This window comes from Astatotilapia calliptera, chromosome 4 (genome assembly GCF_900246225.1).
Source record: "Astatotilapia calliptera chromosome 4, fAstCal1.2, whole genome shotgun sequence".
Lineage (NCBI taxonomy): Eukaryota > Metazoa > Chordata > Actinopteri > Cichliformes > Cichlidae > Astatotilapia > Astatotilapia calliptera.
In genome coordinates this window covers 7371640-7392333 of record NC_039305.1, presented here as the reverse complement: position 1 = coordinate 7392333, position 20694 = coordinate 7371640, and the positions used below count along the sequence as shown (strand labels likewise).

The window sequence follows — 20694 nt, the reverse complement described above, 5'->3', positions numbered from 1 at the left end:
GAAGGCTTAGCTTTGTGGTGTGGTGAAGACTTGAATTAGCCACTCTTAAATGTTTAGTTTTTCTAACATTAAAAGACATGTAGAGGGTATGTCAGATGTTTTTGAACACTTAAATTTTCCAGTTGTTACTGAAATTTATATAACTCGGTGTATGCTGAAATAAAGTGTACAACAGTAACAAAAACATTTAGAATTAAAAAATAATAATAAATTAAAAAATCATGGAGTGCCATATTCTAAATTTGAGACACTCTTCAGATGAATCTTGCCATTCCTTCTACAGTGGCAGTGTAGCCAGATTTTTCCCTAGAACTGCGTGCTTTGCTCTTACAAGTTGTTTTGATTTCAACCCAGAATGCTGTGAAGTGGAATTAATGGGTTAGCAAGTTCTGTCTGATGGCTCAATTTTTAACTGGCTAGAATGCCATGGCAACTCTGCACTGAGATCTAAAATGTTCTAAAAGACATTATCATCAGTTTGTTCTAGCTGAAGTTATATTTTGTAAGAGCAATAAAGAGTCTTAACTGAGCAAATATGTTCATACACAAACCTCTTGAGCTGTGTCTTAGTAATATGAACAAAGAAAACCCATTGTTACAGTTGTGTGTGTTGTGTTGCATTCTAATGTAAATGCAGTAAAAAAAAAAAAAAAGAAGAAGAAAGAAAGAAGAACCACCAACAGAAAGAAAGAAAAAAAAATATTCATATGGTAAAATAAGAATAGCCGTGGGGGCTTTCCATTAAGAATTCAAAAGTCTCTAAAGGGCATTACAAAGTGATGAATACTTTGACCACCTGTCAGTATTGTTTGCATTCTCACAAACCATGGTTATTTAAGTTTTGAGATCATGATGGTTTTGAGATCTATTATTCGACGTCACACTTGGGGTTGACCTACTTTTTAAATCTATCATCAGTTGTTTGTTGCACACTTGTTTGGTTAAGTTGGTGACTGTGTTTTCACAAGGTATGTGCTTATAGGGCTTTATAAATGTTTTTTTTTATACTTTGTCCTGATTTATGGCAAAGTCTCTTTCATTTGATTTGGTCAAGAACTTAAGTGTTTTCTACTTGGCCTTGATTTGCTTAAATGGCCTAAATGGACTTTCTGAATGTACAGAATTAAATGGCAATGTTAAGTTTATTTATTTATTTGGTGAATTCATGACTACAATCATTCTAGTTCTTAGCTGTAGCATTAAAAAGCATTTATAGCTTAATGTCACATACGCCTCTTGACCACTGTTCCCTCTAAGCTGAGCCCGTGAGCAATCGTGCACTGCTGACACAGTCTACGCGCACAGAAAATCAGCGAAATAAAATAAATACATGTATTTACTTTCATTCCAATTCAGGCTGGATTTTTTTTTTTTTTTTTTTTTGTGCACAGCGCAGATTTTCTGTGTGGGGAGACCATGTTAGCAGTGCGCGATTGCTCACGTACTCAGCTTAGAGCGAACATTGCTCTTGACTAAACTAGGTACATTTTGTACAGAAGAAAAGTGAAATGATGCACTCCCCCCTTCTAGTGTTGCGCACACACACAGCCTGATGAAGAAAGTCTGCCATGATATAAGTTCACAGCCGCTGCATTATTGGTTTTTCCTGGAATTGTAGGTTTTGTTGAACTAGCTAATACAAAAGAAAACATTCAATTGTGTTGAATGTCCTTTGTAGTTTTGGCCTCAGTGCATCCCAAAACAGCTGAGGGAATTTAAATCTGGAGACTAAACTTCCTGCCATGTTCTACCTTTTATTTATTTGATTCAGTTGCCCCCCCCCCCCCCCCCCCCCCCCCCCCCACACACACACACACACACACACACACACTATTCTGATAGCTATATTATTGCCCTTATAATGTGTCAGAGGTTACTGTAACATGATTCATTGCAATGCTGCTTTTGTGTTATTTAAACTGTCACAGGTTTGATTTAAGAATGTGGAAAAATAGGAATGTTTGAACCCACAACTCTCATTTGATTTGATAACTGTGTAAACATTCCCAAAGGAGGAACTTGTTTGTTTGTATTTTACACAGAAAATTTTAGTCCATGAACACAAACACTTGTTTTAATGTGTAGGCCAATGTATACAGTGTGATTAAGGTCTGAACCATTCACCCTACAGATCTGCAGAACGTTAACATCACGTTGCGTATCCTCTTCCGGCCGGTGACAAACCAGCTGCCACGCATCTTTACCAGTATTGGTGAGGATTATGATGAGAGGGTGCTGCCATCTATCACCACAGAGGTCTTAAAGGCTGTAGTGGTGAGTAACAATCCATTAAAGGCCAAACAAATTGGCTGAATGTATAATGAACAGAGTCAAAAAGCGCTTAATGTTTCTCTCTCTCAGGCTAGGTTTGATGCTAGTGAGCTCATCACTCAGAGAGAGCTTGTGTCCAGGCAGGTCAGTGAGGACCTCACAGAAAGAGCCTCCACCTTCGGCCTAATCTTGGATGATGTTTCACTGGTATGAAGTTGATGGAAAATTATGCAGCATTGTTTTATACTATCCTTGGGTTGTGTGTTTAACTGCAGTAACCTGCTGTATTGTGTTCTTTCAGACACACTTGACCTTTGGCAAGGAATTCACAGAGGCTGTTGAGATGAAACAGGTGGCCCAGCAAGAGGCAGAGAGAGCCCGTTTCGTTGTAGAAAAGGTACTTCTAACATTGCATGTAATCCCTGTACTATGAGCGCATTCTAAAACTGTGCATACAGCTTTATCGTTTTCATTTTATCATTTTAGGCAGAGCAACAGAAGCAGGCAGCCATCATTTCAGCAGAGGGAGATTCTCAGGCTGCTTTACTCATTGCCAACTCTCTGATGGAGGCTGGTGATGGTCTGGTAGAGCTTCGTAAGCTGGAAGCCGCTGAAGACATCGCCTTTCAGCTGTCACGCTCCCGCAATGTCACTTACCTGCCCTCCGGACAGGGCACATTGCTTCAGTTGCCCCAGTGATAATGTCACACCCATGTCTACCACCTCCCCTCACTGTCTCCAGCCATTACATAGGCCATGGACGTGGTGGTTGGAGGATTCAATAAAGGATTCTCCCAACATCACACACATTCCTCCCACTATTTCTCTAACCAAATCAGGACTGGGCTCTGCTGATGGCAGTATGGTGGGAGACAAAGTGAGAGACCTATGATGGTTAAATTTATGAAGTCCTTTTATGTAAGGAAGTGAAGGGGTTTATTACTCTGTGATAACCTAAAATATATATATAGTACTCTGTTTTGAGAATTGTCAGTGCAGTAAATTCTGTCAAGATTCAAGTTATGTCAAAGTGAAAGCACTTAATGAGTGGAAAGCAACAGTCACTTGTACATCAAAGAAAACATGTGATTTCTTTAAACAATAAATGTGAATGGTAAATGCCATTCTGTTGTGCTTGGAAATTTCATCAAATTGTTTCTGTTTTGAAATCTAAATGAATTGTCAATCTTTCTGATGACTGCAAGGTATGTGTCTTGACATTGTTTATTCATTTGGCTTCAGTCATTCAGGCTTACTAGAGAATTTTATTTTAATTTTTTTAAATGTCTGCCGCCTTCTTTCAGATACCTTTGTCACACTGATGTTACTCCGAATCAATTGGAATATGCTTAGCAAGTGGTACAGGATGGTACTTGATTCTTTTCTTTGCTATCTTCAGTTTGTATGGAAAAAAAATCTAAGCCCTGTGTTGCAGAAAAGAATGAGTTATTAAATCGCCTTTCTGCCACTCAATTGTCAGTCTTTTTGGCCAAGGCACAGAGATGTTTTACACAGGCATAACTGTCACTGGGGTGGGGGGTGGCATTTATTTTGTCTTGCTTTAAGAAAATAAAAGGTACACCATTTTAAAAAAAACTATATACTAAAAAAAGTGTTTCAAACTGGAAGGAATAGTATTTTTTTTAATTAAAGGGAAGATTTATTTTGTATTGACAAAAGTAAACTATGAAGATAATTTGATTCTTTAGAATGAGACATAGTTTTGACACTTTTTTTTTTCTCCTGTGTTCTTTATATACATCCATGCATTTTTTTTTAAAATGTTTTAATATCGCAGAAATATGCAGTTCAGTCATTTTCCCGAGAGTCTTCATGGAAATAAACTGGAGGACTTGAGTCAATTAAAACAACTGTTACCCAAAAAAACCCCGAATTAAAATAGAAAAGATATTAAAGTTTAAGAGTCTGTGATAAAAACTGATTGCATTTATTGTAGTTTTAGAATTTTTCCTCTGGGAGGATTAAACGGCCATCGGGGTCTTCTCATTATGATTTCATCAATCAAGGATTTAAGCTCAGCACGTGCGCGCGCGCCGTGCCCTGTCTGCTTTGGAGGGGAGACGAAAAGAATCCAGACCAGACAAGCTGCCGCGCGCCCATCCAGACAGCGGCCTGGATGCCTGGGATGAGCGCGGGACGACGGTAGTACACGCGAGAGCTTGGCCGGGCCACGTAGCGGGGTTGAGGACACCGGTGCGCAGATATCTCCGCAGTCTATAGCGGACATAAACAAATAAGCGCCCACATTTTGCACACAAAGACCAGTGGCAGTGGCCCGTCTAAATGCATATCCGTGAATGAAAAGAGAGCGAGAGAGAGGGAGGGAGAAATGCGTGTGCAACCCTGAATCTGTGCAACTCTGATTGCACGAACGCAAGAAGAAGGTCGCCCTGACGGAGGTAAGCCAGCAAACCGACAACAAAATATCGCTGTTTTAGTTGATTTTAAGCACTTACATGTGTGACACGCATGACAGCTGTCGGAAACGGCAGCCGTGGTTCGCCGGTAGTGCGGGGCCGAAGCTACGGTGAGAGCAGTCTGCGAGCCCGGCTAGCGCTGACTTTATGACAGTGTCGAGTTGAGTGGGTTTACCAGTAGAGCAGTCTGGGTTTTGTTGAGAAAGCGGCATTTTTCATACTGCACCACAGCAAGAGAGAAACACTGATGACAAAGCATGACATCAGCTTTTCGTTTAGCTTCACGAGGGTCCAAAAACTGTCAGACTTTCCCTTCGGAGTGCAGCATCGAAATTAAATGTAACGTTAATGCTAAATATTGACGTTAACGCTAGCTTTGAGCTAACTAGCACCAACCTGGGCGGTTTATGATTTTTTTTTTTAAAGTGAAACTACTCTTTTGTTGGAAGCTACTGCCTGTCTGCAAACACCAGCCTTTAGATTGTAGTGCTTGTGTATTAGTATGACTGTTATCCAAATGAAGTGACCTTAACTGCACTAAAACATCTAATGGCTGCACCTTGAGCTAATGTAGCCAAGTTAGCTTGTCATGTGTGTGCAGGTTAGTACCTATGGACTACTGCTAGCTAGCTAAGTAGCCTAAGTTGGCCTGGCCTGCACAACGTTACTGTTCGTTGTACAATGTTGCCTTTTTGTTTTAACCCTTTCTTTGCTTCGAACACACTGCAGCGTTAACAGCAAGTCTTGTAGCTGAATACGCTGCATCCAACCCGACGAAAACAAATTCATATGCGCATGTGATTTACTTTGTTTTGATGCATATGAAGCCCTTTTTTATTATAGTCACGTTTCGGTGTGTTTTCACAGTCTAAATCAGTGTCAAAGTAAGTGCTAAAGGCTACCATGTTTTCTTTCCTTATCCATAATAGAGATATCCCAGAAGTAAACAGCTCAGCAGTGTCTCCTAAAAAGCTGGTGTGGAAGAGATGGAAGCTGACATATTCCTTGACCACTTCGTGTAGTGCCTCAAATGATATGTGCTATATCAAAAACCCTAGGTACTGCTCTCTGACCTCGATTATGGGTTTGAGGGCCAAATACCTACCGAGGCATGGAGCACCCCTGTAGTGCACCACACAGTGAGCTGGTTAAGGTCTTATGAGTTTGGACAGAGTCAAGAATGTGAACCTTCACAAGGTCCTCCACAAGCTGCAAAAGGGAAAGCTCATTAAAGTCTAGACTCAAGAGGGTGCATGGATTTGAGTAGCACTGCTGCATAGTACGAAGCAAACGTGACACATTTTGACTTCAAAGGTCTCCTCTGCTTAACTGTCAAAGTTTAGCCAAGTACTTGTCAGCATGTGTACTATTTAATGCTGATGGGTTTTAAGTGTTGTATGCTGCCGTTGCAGTTACACTCCCATCCTGTGTCATACAAATATCTTAAGCCACAGTAGCATCTATCCGGTATGTGACTGGCTTTGTGGCTTACATATGAAATGAGTTCTGGCTTCTCTGAAACGTGATTGAGGACAGCTATGAATTGGCCATTGCTGAAAAAACTTTGATTTCTCTGCAACTTTTGCTGAGCATTAGTAATTCTCTGGCTGACAGGTCATTTCAGTAATCCAGACATTCATTGATGCTCTTTTTCTTTTTTTTGCATCAGGGTACAAAGTTCATCTTTGAAAGCTGTTAAAGCTTCAATAGGCAGTCGCAAAACGATCTACATTTCTAAAAGTTTGACCTCCCTATCCTACAAGGTGAATGTGTAAACTAATTACTCGTGATATTGAGAAGTCTGCGCTCTGCTTGATTCCCACATCAAAGGACTGCATTATTTCACAGAGAGTGAAACCCCAAAATGACTCATCGTTGATAATGATAAGCAATAGAAGGGTTATACTCAACAAGGTTGTATAACCACACTGTTTATGTGCTTTTTTATTTTTATTTTAAAAATGATCTTTTTAATCAGTTTTATATTGGTATAGTAATAAATTGGCTGTGTTGTTGTGCAAGCATGCCTTTTTTTCAAACGAGAATGTAAACCAGCATAATTGCATGTTTAGGCGTGGGGGTTCTCTTGCAGTTTATATTGCTCTGTCATCTAGACACAGGATAATCTATTAGGCTTTGTGTCTAGGACTACCATGTGAGTTAAGTTGCTCTGTCAGTGCCGAGCTTGCCCTCCCCTTGTGGTCTTAATGCTCTCAGAGCTCCTGTCCAATTCTCAGAAAGGATCAGAGTCAGCCTACACAGGAAGGCAGGTGTGCCTTATATGTGCATACCCAAAGTCTACATAAATGGCTTACTTTTTTGCATGCAAAATGAGGTAGAACCAACTGATTAATCTCTGGCTTAAAAAATTGCTTTAGTTCATCTTATCTCTGCCTTCACTGCAACATGCTTATCTACAGAGGATCAAATTCACCAGATATACGCACCAAGTCTTGAAGTGAAAAGACAATCTTTGGGAAAACGACCAGTGAATTAGAAAGAAAATGTTAAATAAGATGGCTTTAGCTCACATTAAGTTTGGATCACCAAAGTTTCATAGCCTATTTTTAATTAATCTGGTTTTATTCAAGATTATTTTCAGCAGGTGCAGCTTCTGTTGCCAGGTAGGATTAAATCAGTGGTAGTAAATGTAAGACCCCACAAATTACACCAACAGTTTAACTGACAAATAATGATCTGGTTAAGCCTCAGAGAACTCATTATGATTAATATTTGATCACGGTAAAATAATTAGGCTTATGCCTTAATTACAAAGAGTGACCCATCGTTTCAGCTGCATTTCCCATTATTTGCACAGTAATGCTCCTTTTTCTGGCATTTACAGAAACTCTTTTCTAATGGTGACTTTAAATTAAACATCAGAACAAAGTAGAGTTCATGGGTGGAGTGGGGGTGTGTGTGAATGTGAAAGTACCTGTTAGCCTGTTTGTGATTTCTTTGTAGACGGTGGTGTGTCAGTTCTTGAAATTTAAGCATAAGATGTTTGTGAAGATTCTGAGGAGAGGATGTTTGCTGTCTCCTGGAAAGGAAATGTAATTTTTGTTTATTGCATGGGGGGAGGTTTTCTAGCGAGCAAACCGCCCTGGTGCACACTCAAAATGTTTTGTAGGGTGTAGGGTTGTTCGAGGTCAGCAACCTGTCATCCAGGGTCAGTTCCAGGATTACATTTACACCAAAGCCAACATCATACATAAGTAATACATTACTCTTTGATTCAATGTTTTTTGAGCTGTTACTTGCATGAGCACAGTGATAATACTGTTTGTTACAAGAAGTGCACTACTTCAGTTTCACTGAAAGGTTGACATACAGTTTCCTGTGGTTGTATTTGCAATACAAGCTCCTAAGCTGTGGTTACACTATACTCTCCAACAGTCAATGGGAGGTTTGTGCATGTGTGATGTTGAAGAAGATCTTGTGTTGTTTAATCAGTGTGCTTTAGAACTTGAATCTGGCTTTTGCTTTCTGAGAAGTATTTCTGTAAATGGTCTCTAACCACCACTGGAACACAGTTAGGACTGAGTGAGTACCAATTTATTTATTAAGTTTCAGATTGTTGGTAGTTTACAGTGATTGCATCTGTGTTTGTGCATAGACAACCGATGTTGTTTAACAAACAGGCTGTTTTCTGCTCTAGCATTGACATCGATCAGATCGTCTTTAAGAAGATATGTTACATATTTTCACTACTGAGAAGAAGTTGTGACTTGTTGCACTTTAGTTGATCTAAATATGTCCTTATTGCAAGCATGAATGTTGATGTGTCACTCTATAAAGCAAACTGTCTCTGCTTTATAATGAGGTGTTTCAGTTGTGGTTTAGAAATATTTAGACTGCTCATTTGTTGAAATTGAATTCACTCGCATTCATGTGTGAAAGCTGTGGTTTCCACTCCTACACACAACACTGAAACATTTGTGGCCAAGTGTGGCACTCACTGTTCAGAACTTGACAATATGGCTGTAGTTTCAGGTCACACGGAACACTCTCATCTATATTATTCTGTTTCTTTGTCTTATCTCATAGGTAATGCACAACAAATGGCTGTTCAAGCAAGACGCAGAGGTCCTTACAGCATTTCCGTTTTTGGTATTCAGCTCATCTTTACCTGCTCTGCTGTTTGAAGACTGGCGCTCTGCAGGGCAGCAGCCTGCAGCTCAACAACTGGAGGGGATAATTTTAAATGTTGAGAATCAACGTTAAGACTTTGGTTTTGCTTTCTGATTCTTAAGCACATGGTACAAAAGTTGGAACTGATTGTATGTCTATACAGCTGCAGTTCTTTGCTTGGACAGCATGGATGCTCTCTTTGAATCCGGTTGACTGTCTCTCACCTCATCCCCTCCTTCCTGTCTTTTCAGTAGAAGGAGGGTGGGGGATTAGTGTGGTGTCCCCTGCCTCTCCTTGTAGGATAGGCTAGTCTACCTAGTTACCACCGCTGTTACTCTTTTCCGTTGCCCTGTGCTCCTACTAACTGTACCCCCTCCATACCTTCTCCCTCTTCATGAAATCCTGTCAAAGCCTCAAGGAAGAGGTTTCCATCCCTAGTCTTGGCGGGATGTCACAGGAGGAAGGACGCAGGGCACCGGTGTCCCAGTCCTACTTTCACTCTCCTAACCCAGACCTGGACTTGACAGGAAAGATTTATAAGAGGGAGGTTGGTGGCAAGCCTTATTCTGTGTTAGTGGACAATAAAATGGCAGCCAAGACATCCATGGGAGATCAGAACATTGGTCAACACCAACATCAGCAGTATTTCAGAGAAGGGGGGGCTGGGCAGGAGGTGGGGATACAGGGGTCCCAGGCAGGCAATGATGGATCCTCTGATGATACTGAAGATGATGATGAAGATGAGGAGGAAGAAGAGGGTGAGGATGGTGAGGAGAGTTTCAAGCGTGAGCAAATCATTGTGGAGGTCAACCTGAACAACCAGACACTTCATGTATCCAAAGGGGACAATAAAACTGGAACCACAGTAGATGACTCTGAAAGAGCTGGAAGTGATGATGACGACGATGACGAGGAGGAGGAAGAAGAGGAGGAGGAGGAAGATGAGAGCCCTGAGGAGGATGAGGAGGAAGATGAGGAGGAAGATGATGTTGAAAGTCAAAGAACGCGGTCAAAGAGAACCCGTCGAGGGTCTAGTAGTGCAGCTGCTTCCAGCCAGCCACGGAGGAAAAGTCTGCGAACAGCTCTGGGTGCTACCCCTGCTGGAATGACCACCAGAGGGCGACGGAAACGCACAGAGCCTCCAAAGAGCAAAGGCAGGTCAGCTAGGTCAGCTCCCTCCTCTTCTCCTACTGTACCATCAGGAGGGAAAGCAGAGGTGGAGGAGAAGGAGATGCTGGCATGTGAAAAATGTCCTCGAGTATTCAACACACGCTGGTACCTGGAGAAGCACATGAATGTTACACACAGACGAATGCAGATCTGTGACAAGTGCGGCAAGAAGTTTGTCTTGGAGAGTGAGCTAGCCTTGCACCAGCAGACTGATTGTGAGAAGAACATTCAGGTAATCCAAACCTTTATCTGATATTTGTGTAGTTACTCTTGTAAATGTTTTTCTGGAGAAAGAGGTTTAATATATTCTTACGTATAAAGATGTTTAGATAAATTAGAACAAGACTTTCCTCTAAGCCATGAGACTTGTGCACCTGTACTACAGCCTTATCTGATGCTCCAACCCCAGGCTCCTCTTTGACACCTGCGGACACAAATTCTTATGTATTAGTAATTATAATATTGTATTTTTCTGCATATATTTAAGTATATTTCTGGCAGGTTTCAGTTTATTTCTAAATTACATTTGAACTGAAATCAGTCATATTTAACTGATTAGAATTTGTAGTCATGTATTTAAAAAAAAAAAAAAAAAATAGGGGAAAAAAAATATATATATCCATCCATCCACCCATCCAATGTAACTGTAGTATTAAGTCAGGATGCAGTTTTCTGCCACTAAAGGTGGCTGCTTGTTCAAGAAAGGGGAAAAAAAAAAAAAGGCAAATGATATGTAGTTATGTTTTTTACAGAATTAACTGTAAATCATTTAGTGGAAGTAATGACCAAAAAATGACTTGGCTTTAAAGTGAGTTATTGTGGTATGTGAAAGCAATCACTTTGTTTAAAACTTTTTAATGTGACCAAACTTGTTACCTGATGACTATGATACCCTCTTGGTTGATGTTGGCATTTATTTTGTTAGAAAATCTAAAGGCAACATTTGACACTTTAAAAAGTTCAATTTTCAAAGAGAAAACAGTGATTGCTAAAAGTTTCAGTAACTTGCTAGCAGCAGCAGATTCGGAGCTCTCTCAGCTCATTTATGTGGCAGTTTGAATGTAGCGGCAGCTGAGAACTGAAAGTGGGTTTTCAGCTGTTAGCTCACAGGAGAAGAGTGTGGCTTTTTAATAACTAAGGTGGCCAACAGTCATTTCACGGGGGATGCAGCTTTCAAGGTGCTTCATGCTAGTGATTTTATGCAGCCATTATACAACATTCATCACTCACTAATTAAAACAGATATCAGTTATGAAATATGCAGAAAGGTCAGTAAAAAGCACATATAACAAGAAATTTAATTTAGCTGAATTAGATATTCCTGAATTCCAGAAGTGTTCGACTTGTCACATTAGCCATGATATTAACCTTGAAATTCTGCAGTATTTCTGTAGCTTTCTTTCTTCTTTTGATATTCATTAAGTTTTGAAAAACGTCTAAAGTTGTCATGGACTGCTATATTAAAAATTCTACCTAGACAATGGTAATTAGAAGTTATTACCATGAAAGTAAAAGCACACAAAAAATGCCATAACATTTTATCTCCTGAAACATAACTTAAGCTGCGGTGTGCTTTGAATGTTTTGAGGGCCATATTGTTTTCAGCCACCACAACAATACAGCTGTAGGAGTTTGTGTTGAATTTACTTCATAAGCTATTGATAACAACATCGTCATGGTTTGTGGTAAAATAGCACAGAAGATTTCTGTCAAATATGCAATCTAAAAATACTAATTGTATTTTGTTTGAAAAGTCATGTGTGCATTACTGGTAATGCTTAAGCAATATCTGAAACTGACGTTATTTAGATCAGCCATCTATTATCAAAAATATTTCAGTGAAAGAAGGTGCATTGTGGTTTTACTTCTCTAAAATTGAAAAAGGCGACTCAGCATCTGAATCCCCAAGGGTTATACAGCTGTTTTTAGCAGCTTTATTTAGCCCTTGGTTTGTTCTGCTTGATTTGCATCTGCAGTTTAAAGAAAATGTTATTTGAGCAGCTTCCTCTGAGCCACCCGAAACAGTTTGAAACAATTACAGGGTATAAAGAAACCTGTTCTCACGTCATGGAGATATAATATGTGTAATTGTGCAACTGTTTCTTTTTTTCTGTTTCTTTTTTGTTTGTTTTCCCCCCTTATTTTTTGTCCTTGAAGCAACTCTCAAATGAGTAATTTCTGTGCATGTGTACTAACAATCTAATTTAAAAGGCTCTGAATTATGAAGTTCAGTTTTTCCACTTTCATGTTTTCTGTCAGCTTTTCTGATAACCAGAGAGAACAGTAGTTATATTACAATATAAAACAAAGGGAAATTAGGAATCTTTTAAACATGTCTATACAACCATTTGTACTATGGCAAAATGTGGATCTTTTTTGAGTAGGCTGACGTTAAAACACGAACATCTGTATATAAACACACTTGTGATGCTACCAGCAGTACCGGTGGCAGCTGTGAAAGAGCTCCAGGGTGAGATGTAAGAGTATGTGCACACAACTGGTTCCACAGTGTTTCATTTTATTATTTGATTGATTTTTGTTAACATGGAAAAAAGGAACGCGTTGTTGGAAATGATTCACATGATATCTTGGCAATCACATGCTAAAAGGCAGCTGGAAGAAACTGTATTTTTTTTAATTTTTATTTTATTTTATTTTTTGGCCACTTTGTTTGTGTGGATACTTTTTCACAGTTCATCTGGTTGTTATCTTGTCACGCTGCAAGATATTTTATTTTAGGGAGACAACAGCCTAATCATAAAACTCATGCTAGACAGAAATTACTGCAACGCCCAGTTTGATGTTTGGTCATGGCCAAACATCAATGTATAGTACTTGTCTGCAACTGTCCAAGTACCACTGATTTATACTTTGAAATTAAAATGGTCTTTTGATCGGGTTGCATTATGTTCGATATGATTTAAGAAGGAAGTATTACTATTGAAGTTTTTTGTTGTTGTTGTTGTTGTTGTTTTTTAAATCAAGAGTAATGATTTAGTTATGATGATTTGGCCGCTTCCGTTTTTACTTTGATGGTAGGATTTAGAGGGATTTCAGCAAGATAAACCCTTGCTGACTTTTTTTGCCCAGCAGAGGGCGCTGGAGTATAATAAAAGAATTCTGGCTGATCAAAACAAAATGCTTAAAATTAATATTTTTTTTGTCTTCTCTTTATACATTTTTGTTGTTATTGTTCTTCAGTGTGTTTCCTGCAGCAAGTCTTTTAAGAAGCTCTGGTCATTGCATGAGCACATCAAAATTGTGCATGGCTATGCAGAAAAGAAGTTCTCATGTGAAATCTGTGAGAAAAAATTCTACACTATGGCTCACGTCCGAAAGCACATGGTTGGTAAGTTGCGGCTGCTGTCTGTTACTGTGATATCTAGAAGTGTGAGACACCACATGGCTTTCAATTAAATAATATTCACCTGTACAAGATCCATTTTTTTTCTTATAGATACTCAGCATAGTGTCTTTAGTGACAACATGCTGCCTTTTCTTTTTAAATATTGTGAAATGTAAATTCTTTTGTATGATCATGTCTCATCATAGCATTTATTCAAGCAATACCAATTTAGTTAAAACTTTAATTTGATTAGTTTGTTATGATTTAGCCATGTCACTTGCATTTTTTTCTCTTAAATCCAGCTCATACGAAGGACATGCCATTCACCTGTGAAACGTGTGGGAAGTCATTTAAGCGCAGTATGTCTTTGAAAGTTCACTCACTCCAGCACTCTGGAGAGAAGCCCTTTCGTTGTGAGGTAAGATGTCTAACAATAGACTTCAAACAGTGACCGAATCAGTATTTCCCCTACATAAACCATCCAAGTATATTTGGGTGTTATTATTTTTTGTTTGTTTGAGAGAACAATGCATCCACAGTCAGTTTACTTGTGGACAATCCTTTGACCTATATATATAAACTTCAGGGTCTGGGCTTTTCCATCTCCTGTTTTCCTCCAGTCTCCTGTTGTGGACTACAGCTTATGGCTGTTGTCCTCCCACTCTGGAGATCCTGTGAGCTGAAGGGCTGTTGCAACCAGAACCTGTTTAGGGTGGAGAACAGATTCATGTGCCACTATAGCAAACTCATGGAGGCCTCAGAGGAGTATGGCTGCAGATGGTAGACCAGCAGTTCATCTGCATAATAAGAGACTTAGATGCAGCATTTCTAAGTTATTTATTTGTAGCACATAAAACTTAAAGGGTATTATTTGCTCATTGACTTATTTATTCACTTAATCCAGTGCTTTTGTGTCCCAGTCCCCACCACAACTAAAGTTTAAAACTGTGGTAAAACTTAAGAGGAAATAGATTATTGCTAATCCATGTATCTAGAGGATTTATGTACCTTAGGCACAGATTTCGTTGGTTGGCCTTCTTTGAGTTCCTACTTGTTATGGGAAAAAAAAAAAAATTTAAATCACATCGGGGCGATCATGGCTCAAGAGTTGGGAGTTCGCCTTGTAATCGGAAGGTTGCCGGTTCGAGCCCCGGCTCCTCGGTCGTTGTGTCCTTGGGCAAGACACTTCACCCGTTGCCTACTGGTGGCGTCAGAGGGCCCGGTGGCGCCAGTGTCCGGCAGCCTCGCCTCTGTCAGTGCGCCCCAGGGTGGCTGTGGCTACAATGTAGCTTGCCATCACCAGTGTGTGAATGTGTGTGTGAATGGGTGGATGACAGGTTGTGTAAAGCGCTTTGGGGTCATTAGGGACTAGAAAAGCGCTATACAAATACAGGCCATTTTATTTTTACAATTTCACAGGGTTTTGTTGCAGTTGAAATATTTGCGTTAAAGATCATTTACATAACATGGAGGGCATATAATAGTGGTGGTTTAATTTACATACTGTCTTCAAATACCCTTGAACAAATAAAATTATATAAGGATGAAAGTGCAGTGGCTTTAGAAATTTTTATATAAGCAAACATTTAAATTTCACCACCCCCCTTCTTATTTATTTTTGGTGTGAATTTTACTGTGGATTTTATTTATTTTAATTCAATTATATGTTTTAAACTAGTTTGATCACTTGAATGGAGTGACAGAATTTTTTTTTGTGTGCTGTAAAAGCAGACTTACACCAGTAAGTTTCAGCTGGGAGACATCTGTGTCCTGTGGTTTGTGAATAACCTAAAATAGTCAGTGTCTTCCAGATGTTGACTGTGCACTGTGTGTTTTGCATTCAGTGGACAATGTTCTACAGAGGAGCTGAAGCCAGACCATGTCAAATATTAGAAAACCACACAGGAACACAGTTCACCTATTAACTGAAGCGTTAAATAGCTGAAGGAATAAATGTTCAATGTATGCATGTGACGTCTGTGAGAGAAGCGTTTTGTTATGTTGTGTGACGTGATCGTTGCTTTGTTTTGTTTTCCCTGTTCAGCTGGGTTGGGTACAGTTGAAACAGTGTTTTACTTCAGCCAAAGACCTTTACATTCCCCAACTGTTTAAATGGGGGTCAAACCAGAACTATGTATGGAGGTGGAGTTACTCTAATCAGATGTTTGAGGTCGTCATCAAATATTCAACTTTATCCTTAATAAGTATATAGGCTGTTTATAGAAGCAGCTTTTCTTTTTCTTTCTTTTCTTCCCTTACTGACATTTATTTGGTCAGGTGGTGCCACATTAAGATTATGAATACTTCACTTCAAGAAAACCCTGACCAGGAAAGAAAACAGATTGCAAATACAGTGTTGCTCCATGCACCAAAATAACCTGAGCAGTGGTGCTGGATTGTGGAACTAACTGCGTTTCTTAAGCGTGATGCGTCATAAAGCAGTCCCTACACAGCAGTGTACACATAACTCTAAATAATGCCACACAACAGTTATATTTAACAACAACAACAGTTATGAAAATGTTAAATAATAACATTGACATTTTCACAAAATTATCATTTGGGACAAAACAAGGAAGCAGCCAAAAGCAATAAGTGATTTATTGTCAGAGCTGAAGCAGCTTTTGTCACATCAAAAGCTGTTTTATGATTGAACAATGTTACAGTTCTGTCTTAAACCCTTACTGATTTACTTGGGTTACGGTTGTCAAAATAAACATTTCACTTCTAAACTATTTTCACATTAGAAAATGCAGAAAGAGTAGCGCATGATAAATGTTTTATCTAAATCAGATTGTCAATTACTGTGTGTCAGCAAGTGTGCTTTTTTTTTTTTGTGTGTGTGTGTGTGCATGCTGGTGTGTGTGTGTGTGTGTGTGTGTGTGTGTGTGTGTGTGTGGACATGTTATCTGAACGCATCTGTTGTTTCTGCTGTAGAACTGTGATGAACGGTTCCAATACAAGTACCAGCTGCGCTCCCACATGAGCATTCACATCGGACACAAGCAGTTCATGTGCCAGTGGTGTGGCAAAGACTTCAACATGAAACAGTACTTTGATGAGCACATGAAGACACACACAGGTGAGAAACAAGTGTGGGTCTTTTAAGTTCCATAAGTGTTCTGGGAAAATCACACATGCCAATCAGGCCAGTGTCCTTTGGGATAATCCATATGGCTGAAACCTATGGACTTTCTGCAAAAATATGAGTGTCAGTATTAACCTGCTTTTTAAATGCAGGAAACCAATTCTAGTTTCAGAGCCCTTTTTAAGTGGTGAGGCATTTCTATGAAATCAGGAAGCTTTATAGAAAACTCATCACTTTGTTTGTAGAAACTGAACGAGGCTGCACTCAAATATAGTACCCTAGTTGTAGTTTCTCCACAGCAGGAGATTCCAGTTTCAAATAATGTAATGTCTCCACTGTGGATTCTTCAGTAAATAATGTCACTAACTGGTTACACACAACCCTCAAGTCTGATATATGTAAACAGTATTTTTTTTTTTTTTTGGCATTGATCATAATCTATATAAAAATAAAACTCCCTTTTTTTTTCTTTTTTTTTAAATTTACATTTCTTTTTCTGCAGTCAACTAAAACAAAGAAATGACTACTCAGCAGATACTTGCTACTTTAGTCGACAAATGTCTTGCCCTTTTGTTTTCCATGTTTGCATAGTTTCCTCCCAGCTTCTATTTAAATGCAGTCGTGCAGAAGCAAATTACAAAGACCAAGTTGGCCCAGCTGTTGAGGGGAAAATTACATTTCATACAGACCAGTTGTTTCCTAAATCTTTTTTGTCCTTTGCTTGACGGTTACAGCACTTTGTACTCTTATTGAAATATAACAAAAGTCTCAAATGACTATAGATTTAATTTACTTTATAAATCTAAAGTTTATCAAGCATTTACCATCCTTCATTGGCCTGCTTTACCAGCCACCCAGTCACCATACTCATCCTAAAAAAAGAATCAGATGGGGAGTTGCCAACAGGAACATTATAGTGGTAAGAGCAGGAGACTTTGCCCAGAATTTTTAATGAGAGGGATGTTCACATCAAAGAGGAGCCTTGCATATACTGTGGCTTATAATGACTACCCAAACACATGCTGTATTACACCCCTTTGATTTTCTGTCTCTGCTGCATTGCTATTTCTAAGACCACTGCTAAGCAGTGATGCTTGTATGTCCTTCACTGTTTTTCACCAGCCGTGCCTGTCGTGGGTGGACACACTGCACTCCATAGGCTCTCACAGTTCTATTTGTGATGTGTAATTATGCTACCCTCTCCTCTCCCTGCTGCTACCAACCAATTTAACCTCATCCAGGAGGAGACACACCCAGTCATGCTCTGTAATAGGAAGCATACACTTTCAACACCCAAAGTTTGGTTCACTGCATACAGATTTTTTTTTTCCATGTGAATTCTCATGAGTGAATGTAAGGTAACAGTTACAGAAGACTAGCACATTAACTGTCACCTTTTGATATTCATTTAGTGTGGAGGAGCTTCACACATAACATGCAAGAATAAGGCATTTAGAGAGCCCTTCAGCAGCCTGTTAATAGATGGCTGTGTGGGTGGTAGCAGGCACATTCAGTGGCTCCATGGAGGGAGGTTAATGAGAGCGACAATCCAACGGAGCTGCTGTTGTTCACTTTCACATCTCCTCTGCTCAAAGTGTGAATTGTAATAGCTTCCTGCGGAGTGGGTGGGTTGACAGCAAAAACTTATTTACATATTTAAAAGAGAACTGTTGCTCTCTGCAGAGGGAAATGGTTAAAGGGGAGGGGGGAGGACAGTTAACTTTGTTGAATATTTAACACTTTCTAACCCTCACTTTTGACACCGAATGATTTTATTGTAATGCATTTTTTCCCCCTGTGCTCCATTCTTCTTGTTAATTGCTAAAAACTGTTCTTTTTTTTTTTTCTCATTCAGTGTTGTTGTTTTTTTATGAATCTATGCAGGGGAGAAGCCTTTCATTTGTGAGATCTGTGGGAAGAGCTTCACCAGCCGACCCAACATGAAACGCCACCGCCGCACCCACACAGGCGAGAAGCCCTATCCCTGTGAGGTGTGCGGCCAACGCTTCCGCTTCTCCAACATGCTCAAAGCACACAAAGAGAAGTGTTTCCGGGTCACCAGCCCCGTTGTTCTGCAGACTAGCGGCCCACCTGTGCCTGTCCGGATCTTTTCCAACACCTTCTCATCTTCCTCAACCTCTGGCCCTGGGCCCTCAACTGCCACCCTGGCCACCACCTCAGCAACCATGGGCCTCAACCCAACAGGAGGGTCTATTCCTCCTCAAGGCACTGTGGGGCACACATTTTCCCATGTGCCACTCCACTCAGTGCCCTCTCACCATCATCCCCACCCCTCATCAACCCAGCAGCACCTCTCAAGCACACCCCAACATGCCCAACCTCACCCCCACCACCACCTAGCAGTGCCCCCTGTCTCCCACCTCCCCCCACCTCCAGCTCTTTTTAAGAGTGAGCCCCTAAACCACTGTGGGCACGAAGACAGCAGCTACCTGCACCACATGGCCCCTCCCGATAAGGGCCCCGGAGCCCCGCAGCACCACTGAACTGTGCTGCTGGTCTGTAGGCCAGCACCAAACCGCGCCTTGTTCCACGTCTTCTCATAGTCCTGCCTCAGTTTTTTAGTTTCAAGGCCCCCAAAGCCATGTCTACAGAGAAGGCGTAGCGTGACCAGCACCATTACTCAGTATGTGTCTACACAGGAGACTTCAGGCACTGAAATCAAATGTGTGTTTTATAAGTGCTCAGAGTCCAATAAACAGCACTGTAATTATGTGCTTTTGTTTAAAACATTTGTGTATATAGTGCAAGTAAAACACAATGCATTACACAGTTGTGCTAACTGTTATGAGTACTTATCTTTTTCCTATTAGAAAAGGATGAGATGGATCGTGAAAAATGTGGTTGAAGCTCTTTCTGTGTGGACATAAAGCAAAGGTGCTCCTGTCGAACAGATTCATGTAACTCAAACTAAACTTTACACACCCCTGTGTGTTCTGAAGATACAGACTTATGTACCCTCAGTGTACACATCATGTAACACCTCTACTTTAATATCCTGCTCAACTGACAAATATTTTCTTCAACAATTTCTTCTACAGAAAACAATTTTAGTGCAAGTTCTCAGTCTGTACATTATTTTCATCAAAAGCTGCTGATGGAAGTCGTCTCATGTATTACCTGGGCTTCACTGATCAAAAGATCAGTGTCACTGATTTCTCCTTATGTCAACTTGACCATAGGGTTGCACATTGGTCAGGGCTTGAGCTTTCTGTGCAGGTCCTCCCCATAGCAATACTGCACCTGTCCTCCTAGTTGTACTGCAGAGCCTTGGGGCCCCACAGAAACGTTTAATGAATGTTGTAACTGGTTCTACCTGAGCCTTTCTCTGTCTTAAGGTCAAGTCCTGGCCTTTCTGTCAGAGGGGCAACAGAAGTTGTGCAAGATGCAGTGCCATAGGTTACAGTAAGGAAGGGGGGAGGAACTTTGTAAAAGGACATTTGGTCAAAAGATTTTGTAAGTGGTTAATTGAATCTGGACTTAGTCTGAGATTCATTACATGATAAAATGGTGCTTTCCATTCCAGTACATGAAATGTTTCTTTTGTTTTTGCTTTTTTCTTAATTTTCAGAAGTATGAACTACATAATAGCATTGTATTGTGTCATACAGAACATGTCTTGCCAGTTGAGCTTTTCTACTGCGCATCCAAGGTTTGACTAGATATTTTGCGATCCAGACAACTCTAGTTATGCAGGACATTGCCTAGGCGCGCACACACTCACTCCTCACACTTTTTCAAGCACACGCATACACACAAAAGACCACATGGTCACTGATTTATTTACTTTAATCAGTGCTGCCTCAGCTTTCAATACTGTTGGCCAACAGAAGCTTTTAGATAACGGATGACTGTCGAGTACTGCCACTGTGAGGGGCCAACCACGTGGCCCCATCAGGATATATCCCACCTCCCTTCGCTGCTGTCGATGATACGGGTTATCATGTTAAAGGTCAATTGACACACACACAGTATACACAACTGGGACCTTTACTCATCAAAGTTCTTAATGGGAAATTATGCATATTCCTCTCAGCCTATATTCCACGGTTTGGTGTGGGGTGGCGTTACTTTTTTATTTTCTTTTGTACTTTGATCGTACTGACATACTTTGATCCACACAGGCAAATGCATGTCTAAAGTTGCTGAAAGTTGCCTACGCAGAATGATGGCCGATAACTCATATGTATGTTTTTTTTGTTTTTGTTTTTTATTTTTGTTTGGGGTTTTTT

The 20694-nt window shown here is 40.1% G+C and overlaps 3 protein-coding genes across 4 annotated transcripts in view; 2 read left to right on the top strand and 1 right to left on the bottom strand.

Annotated features, from left to right (window-relative positions):
* Positions 1 to 3739, top strand: part of phb (prohibitin) — a 5349-nt gene extending 1610 nt beyond the window's left edge. Inside the window, exons 4-7 of the mRNA XM_026164324.1 lie at positions 2132 to 2274; positions 2362 to 2478; positions 2573 to 2668; positions 2758 to 3739. Of these exons, the coding sequence (XP_026020109.1) occupies positions 2132 to 2274; positions 2362 to 2478; positions 2573 to 2668; positions 2758 to 2970 (569 nt within the window). The 3' untranslated portion in view covers positions 2971 to 3739. The remainder of the gene's footprint in view (positions 1 to 2131; positions 2275 to 2361; positions 2479 to 2572; positions 2669 to 2757) is intronic.
* Positions 1 to 4819, bottom strand: part of LOC113020388 (uncharacterized) — a 13530-nt gene extending 8711 nt beyond the window's left edge. The window contains exon 1 of the mRNA XM_026164315.1: positions 4749 to 4819. Within this exon, the coding sequence (XP_026020100.1) occupies positions 4749 to 4763 (15 nt within the window). The 5' untranslated portion in view covers positions 4764 to 4819. The remainder of the gene's footprint in view (positions 1 to 4748) is intronic.
* znf652 (zinc finger protein 652) lies at positions 3914 to 20694 on the top strand. 2 transcript variants are annotated; one of them, XM_026164319.1, is made up of 6 exons: positions 3914 to 4691; positions 8757 to 10242; positions 13212 to 13359; positions 13659 to 13774; positions 16294 to 16438; positions 18329 to 20694. In XM_026164319.1, the coding sequence occupies exons 2-6, from the start codon at positions 9235 to 9237 to the stop codon at positions 18946 to 18948; spliced, it is 2037 nt and encodes a 678-aa protein (XP_026020104.1). In that variant the 5' UTR covers positions 3914 to 4691; positions 8757 to 9234; the 3' UTR covers positions 18949 to 20694. The 2 variants fall into 2 exon arrangements, with proteins under 2 accessions (XP_026020104.1, XP_026020105.1); XM_026164320.1 differs by lacking the exon at positions 3914 to 4691 and adding an exon at positions 4775 to 4819.